The sequence below is a fragment of the Cryptotermes secundus genome, unplaced genomic scaffold (genome assembly GCF_002891405.2).
Source record: "Cryptotermes secundus unplaced genomic scaffold, Csec_1.0 scaffold235, whole genome shotgun sequence".
Classification (NCBI taxonomy): domain Eukaryota; kingdom Metazoa; phylum Arthropoda; class Insecta; order Blattodea; family Kalotermitidae; genus Cryptotermes; species Cryptotermes secundus.
The window spans coordinates 1,033,682-1,040,789 of NW_019723301.1; the positions used below are offsets into that span (position 1 = coordinate 1,033,682).

Here is a 7,108-nt window from a genome sequence, read left to right on the forward strand (position 1 = left end):
AAAAATATAATTATAATATAGTAATAAAAATTCCATGTTGAGTTTTTTTATTTGATCCACTGATTTAACTTAAAATAGTGTAACGTATATTTCACCAAAATGTTATATCTTAAAAATTTGAGCTCCTAGGCAAAAACTAATGCCATATTTGAATTCAGGGCATCAAATTCATATGAAATCAGCTCCAAATACCCCGGCACCAAAACAGCTGTTGGCCTGTGTTATTTAAAGGGTCGGTGCAGCACACGGATGTCGGTGCGGAAGGGTTAAAGCACAGCATAAGAAATTCATTTCTGAGAAGGCGAGGGGAGAGGAGGTAGAGAGTAAGAAACTGGTACGTGTGTGTATGCATGCCCATGCGCATGCATACACGCGTGAGTGTGTGGCGCGCATGCGTGGTACACAAGTTTAAATGGTATTCAGAAAGTACGTAGCACATCGACAAAGTAAGTTTCCCACTCGTCCCACAGCTAGCAAACCTTATATTGCGCGAAGCGACTGCACATACGTGATAGAGCAGTGATGTAGCATGGCGCATGCACTAATGGAATTTCCCACGTTCCCACAGTAGCATCATTGCAGCTGTTGAAGATGGAGGCTCTTATTCCAGCTCCTGCCGACCGTGAAGTGCAGTCAGTGATAAAGTTTTTGAATGCACAGAGCATAGGGCCGATCATAGTTCATTGTCAGCTGTGCTGGGTCTATGGGCCTAACATCATGAGCAAGCAGATGGTGTGTCACTGGTGCAGTTTTCAGCAGGTCGACAAAGTGTGCATGATGAGAAGCGCAGTGGGCGGCCATCCATCATTACAGACGACCTGGTAGAGCTTGTGCAGGAAGGCGTTATGGAGAATTGTCGTGTCACAATTATGGAACTCAGCAGTCATATCCCGTAGAATTCCCGCTCCTTGTTGCACGAAATTGTCAAGGAGCACCTGTTGTTCAGGAAATTGTGTGCCAGGTGGGTGCCAGAGCAACTGACACCAGAACACAAAACAAAGCACATGGAGTCAGCATTGACATTTCAGCAGCGGTACCATGATGACAGCGATGAGTTTCTGGACCGGATCATCACAGGTGATGAAACGTGGATTACACACATTACCCCAGAAACGAAGCAGCAGCCAATGCATTGGCGTCACAGTGGATCTCCCTGTAAGACGAAATTCAAGCAGATGTTGGCACGGAAAGTGATGTGCACGGTATTCTGGGACAGACGGGGCGTTCTCCATGTCGACTTCCTGACCAGAGGTGAGATGGTGAATGCTAAGCGTTACTGTGAAACACTGCAGAAATTGCGACGGGCCATTCAGAACAAGCAGCGCGTGATGCTTACTACCGGTATTGTCTTCCTGCATGAGAACGCTAGGCTGCACACGGCTCAACGGACAGCAAGTCTCCTGCAGGAGTTCAGCTGGGAGGTGTTTAATCATCCACCCTACAGCCTGGACCTCGCTCCCAGTGATTTCCATCTTTTCCTACACCTCAAGAAATTCCTGTCTGGTGAGCGTCAGCGTTTTGAGAATGACAGAGAGGCGGAGATGGTTGTCACACAGTGGTTCCAATCCCAGGCGGTAGACTTCTACGACACAGGTATTCAAAAGTTGGTCCCATGGTATGACAGATGTCTCAGTTCCGGTGGCAATTATGTTGAAAAATAGCTGAACACTTGCTGTATCTGTTTGCAATAAATATTTCCATGAAATTGTGTTTTGTTTCTGTAAATGGCCCCAGGGAAACTTACTTTGTGGACGAGCCTCATAATATGGTACCTGTAGGGAATAACTTGGTGCCAAGGTACCCAGTAACACACTTTTTGCATCTGACTTCACCAGTGCACTTCAAATTGTTATTCACTTTTCAGATATGTGAAGTGCAAGGTGGGAAAACTATCTGTTGTGTGCAAATGTTCTTTCATTCTAGGTGTTCCTTTCTTTTGACATGGTTTTCATTTAAAAAAAAAAGTGTTTTAATGCTTATTAAGATATAAAGTTGTCTATATAGTAAAAAGAAAAAATACTTGAAATCATAGAATTTATAGGTATGAAAGAGTATAATTCAAAATTCCCTTCTGTTTTTTGCTACAGAGAAGAGGCCCAAGAATACATAGAGATGGGTGCAATTAATAGTCTTTTTGTTCTTGGAAGAAGCATTGGCTTCATTGGTAAGTTTTAATTCATGTTCATAATATTTTGTACTGTTAATAATCATACCGGCCTAATGAATACTAGACATATGATATAGTCTCGAATTTGTGTGTGTTTAGATTGAAATACATGACAGAATATTTACTTTATAAATGGAGGTACCTCCATTTAATCTCAGCCAGTGCCAACAGTTGCTACTGTGCTTGTTTAGTCACAGTCATGGCTCAGCTGTTTTCCTTTCAGTATTATATCTCTTACTGATCCAGCACAATTATATTATAATGAAAAATATCTGAATGAAAAAAAGCTACAGATATACCGTAAATTAGGTTTTTCAGATATCAGAAATCCAGAAAGACATGTGACTTGCTATATGTAGAAAATATTCCTGACATTTTGTGTGTACACATAAAATTGTTTTTGAATCTTGGGCCATCCAGAAAGTAGTTGAAAGATCAGTAACAGGAAAGGAAGTATGACAGGCTTTTCTCTTGTCAACAGTCAGAGAACTGATGATTTTAAGAAACTGAATATGTCATCAGATGCTTTCAGAACTATAGAACAATTTGGAAATACAAATATTATGTTACTGGGCATTATCCAGCATCTGGAGACTGGATTTTTTATCTGTCTTCAGGTAAATCCTTCTCAGTTGGGCCCAGTTGATAGAACTAGTCCTTATCTCGGACACTTGCACCAACACATAATGGGCTATACAAAGCAAGTACAGCACAAACCATCTGCAAGCATTAAGATAAAACATTAAAAAAAAAACTCCACATGTATGAGGCCTAGCACCAATGCCCTGTCAGAATAGAAGTTATCACTGGAGAGATAAATTCCCTGTATGGTACCAACATGAAAACACATATTTTCTCACTTAATCTACACTGGACAGAGTTGTCATTTTTTTACTTCTGCTATGATAATGGAAGTCCAGATTGGAGAGATGTCCAAGCTGGCTTAATTGATCAAGTGGTCTGTCAGAGTCATGTGGGCAGATTCATTGTATTTCCTGTATGTGGTGTTTGATTCAGTGTGCAAGACCTTCGCTTCTTTCCAACTTATTTTGTGGCTTTCTTTGTATGTATGTTAAGCTAATTTTGTTATTTCAAGTAGACCCTATATCAGGTTAATTATATTTATGCTCCTCGATGTGTATGTCTGAAGGTCTGCTTGTTTCGCTGATGTAACATCTGCCACAGTCACAAGGGATGTTGTATGCACACTGCTTCATCTAATGGGCATCTATAACCAGTCCAGTTTTCATCAATGTCCCACAGAGTGTATGTTTAGTTTTGAAAATGATCCTGACACTGAAACGTTTTTAGTATTTTAAGGTTTTGTCTTAGCACTCCCAGGTGGTTTTTGCTGTGCTTGGCTTGTATATCTGATCTTGCGTTGATTCATATGTGTGGAGACAGACTATCGATTGGGCTCAACTGAGTAGGTTTTACCTGAAGATGGAGACAGAATCCAGTCTCCAAAACATTGTGTTTTAAATAAAAACAGGACAATTGATAATTCACTTCAGTTCAATTCTTTATTGTTTATGTGTTGAGCCAACAGCCGCAAGGCCATTTACAGACACAGCACAGTGTAGATAAATGTACAACTTTTTTATTAAAACCGTCACAACACAACTGTGTCAATGTCAGTGCCTAGTTTTGGCTCTGCTACATTTTTCGGCTATTAATAGCCATCATCAAGCAAATACATGGCTAACATATATGCACCACCGAACTGCAGTGTTAATAAAATTGGATACAGTAATATTAATATATTAAAATACTTGACGTACAAATACAATAAATTAGATATATAAAAAAAAACAAAAGTTATACTATAAAACAAGAATAAAATTCTTCAATTGATGCTTTACATCATTGAGTCAGTCGTTGCGTTTGTGATTTTGTTGTGTTCCCATGGACAAATTTGAGGATTCTATATTTTGTATGTACACGGTGGTTCAAATATGACCAGGACTGATTTGTGTGTAAACAAGCCGCACTGCGCAGCAGCTGTGTGACCTTGAGAGAGTGAAGCCACAACCTCCACCCTCCCTCCTGTTCAAGTTAGAACCTGTTCAGTCCTGCTTGGGAGTTGCTAGAGTGATGAGCGAAAAGAAGGTACCATGGAGCGTGGAACAACACATTGTGATCAAATTCCTCGTTGGAGAAAACGTCCTGTCCACTGAAATTCACCACAGACTCCAACAGCAGTATGGGGAAGAGGTTCTCTCACGGACCCATGTGTTTAAGTGGTGTAAGTGCTTCAGAGAGGGCAGAGAGCGCGTGGAGAATGAACCGCATGATCGTCGGCCGCGAACATCCATCACGGAGCCAAACATTGATCGTGCAGACGCGCTTATTCGTGAGAATAGGCACATCACTATCAAGGAACTTGGAGCTATGCTGTCCATCAGTGTTGGTGGTGTAGAAAATACCACCTGCACTATCACAAGGCAAATGCACGGTGGGTACGACACACTTTGACGGACGTGAACAAAATGGTGCACATGCAAGCTTCCAGTCATCTCCTACTGCAGTTTGAAGGCAAAGGTGATGCATTTTTGAAGTCTATAGTGACCACCGATGAAACTTGGATGCACTACTTCATTCCCGAGTCCCAGCAGTCATCATACAAGTGGCGGCATACCAGTTCTCCCAAACATAAGAGAGCGTGAAGGAGCCATTTGGCAGGAAAATTGATGGCAATGTTCTTCTGGGACTGGCAGGGGTTTATCCATGTAGACTTTCTGACAGATGCCAGAACAGTCAATGCAGCTTATGACTCAGACCTCCTGGCAACAGACGTGAAGGAAAAGATCTTATCCAAGCGGAAGACAGGTGGAAAGCAGGTAGCCTTCCTTCAAGACAATGCACGCCTCCATACGGATGAAACAACAATGGAAATCCTCCGGAAATTGAAATGGAATCTTCTGACACATCTGCCGTACAGTCCTGATTTAGCCCCAAGTGATTTCTACCACTTCGGAAGGCTCAAATCAGACTTGAAAGGCATGTGGTTTGTGGACAATGACGCCATCATCCGGACTGTTCGGGAGTGGATACGCCGCCAATTGCAAGCCTTTTTTGAAAAGGGCATCAGGATGCACCCAGAATGTTGGAAAAAATGTGTTGAGTCCGGAGGGGAGTACGTTGAAGACTGACATGTGCAAGTAAGTGTGTGGCAATTATGGTTTTAAAAAAATGTATCCCGGTCATATTTGAACCACCCTGTCTATAAAAAAACTGTTATTGGAGGCTCGTGATGTAGGTGTAGTAATATAAATGTTAATATTTAGTCGGTGCCTATCTTTCAAAGTATTGTCCATTCTTTATGGAATGTAAACAACGAGGTTTCTGGAATTCGTTATCCACTAAGCATACACCTGAGAGTAATTGTGTTCATTTTTTTCAGGCCATTATATGGATCAGAAACGTCTGAAGCAGGGCCTCTACCGCCACCCTTGGGATGATATTTCCTATGTCTTGCCTGAACAGTATAATAATTAAATGAAATGATAAATGCCATAGTTAAGATTTTAGTAGCTGCCACCAAAATATGCAGATCAAACATTTAAATTATAAATGTCCACATGCAGTAAACCAAATCATAATTCCAGGATGTTAATGAATGCACATTGTAGTAATGCCTTGCACTATATGGTGATGTAGGTAATTTGATTAATAATTTTTTACATTCTTTTTGGGTATTCAGATTAATAATGTTAAAGTTCAGAAAGGAGGCAATGCAGTGTTATAGTAACATGTTGAATGATACAAAACTTCTTTCAGAGGAAGATAATTCAACTTTGAGAAAGGTGCTGCTTTTATTGTAGCATGTTTGGGTACAGGTGTAACTTCTGTAGGTTACCAGGAATATGTAGAGAGGAAAATGTGCAGTCTAAAGGAAAAATATTTTTCACAATAATAAGAGAATGAACAACCAAATATTACAAATGAAATACAAGAAGATAATGTGGCTCTTATTTTATGTTCATCACTTGTGCATTATCTTTCATCACCTTATCAGTTTGCATTTTAATAAGTATAAAAGTGCATTTATTTATTATTAGGTATGTCTCAACAAAATTGTTTATTCTTACTGCAGGAATCAACTTTGTGTGAATTCAGTCTGTGATAGAAGTCCAGATTGAGAAAGATTTATGCAGATGTAAATAATGTATTTAGCCACTTCCAAGGGAAGGGCAGGGTGGCTTTATGGTGTTCTGTTTTACAAATTTCTAAATCCTAAGTTATAATGAGATATAGTTTACTACAGACTGTCACTGTGTTTTTATTTATATGCATCATTTTGATACTAAGGATGTGTTTTAGCGAGATCTTAGTTCCATAATCCAACTGCCAATTTGTAGTATTTTGAAGTGTGCCAAGAACTGGAAGATTCGAAACACAAGGAGAATTCACATTCCATATCGGAAATATTATACAGACTGACATACTTATTCAGGCACAGTGAATTGTCAGCTGGGTGACTTTCTCTGCCTTTACTAGATAATTAGTACTTTGCTTTCTGAAATTAAGTGTATAGGGCCTAATTTTGCTGTGGCTTGCATCTGTACCACATACACAAAATAGTATGGCCGATAATTTGATTGAACGGAAGTTCAGTGTCATGCCAGATAAACTGGTTGATGGGATACGTTCTAAGGCTTAATAAAGCAGACCATTCTAGTGTCATAGAACACCAGTTATTATAATTTACTGACATGCTTTGTTAGGTTCATGCAGTTCTTTAATGTGTATACATATCTGTACTGTTTAAGAACATGATAGAGTAATATTCATAATATTATTTTGTGTAATGTGATCTAAGAATGTGTAATAGACACACATATACTTCCAGTTTTATGTTAAATCTCAGAATCAGAATTTTTAATAATACTTCTATACTACTCGTGTGTTAATTACAAATGTAATTTTAGGATCAGCTGT

At 39.6% G+C, this 7,108-nt stretch overlaps 1 protein-coding gene across 5 annotated transcripts in view; it reads left to right on the top strand.

Moving 5' to 3' along the window:
* The window catches only part of LOC111861706 (ATP-citrate synthase), a 78,352-nt gene extending 71,795 nt beyond the window's left edge, over window positions 1–6,557 (top strand). For all 5 annotated transcript variants that reach the window (XM_023846487.2, XM_023846489.2, XM_023846490.2 and 2 more), the window contains exons 20-21: window positions 2,088–2,164; window positions 5,571–6,557. In XM_023846487.2, the coding sequence (XP_023702255.1) occupies window positions 2,088–2,164; window positions 5,571–5,665 (172 nt within the window). In that variant the 3' untranslated portion in view covers window positions 5,666–6,557. The remainder of the gene's footprint in view (window positions 1–2,087; window positions 2,165–5,570) is intronic.
* The last annotated feature ends 551 nt before the right edge of the window (window positions 6,558–7,108 follow it).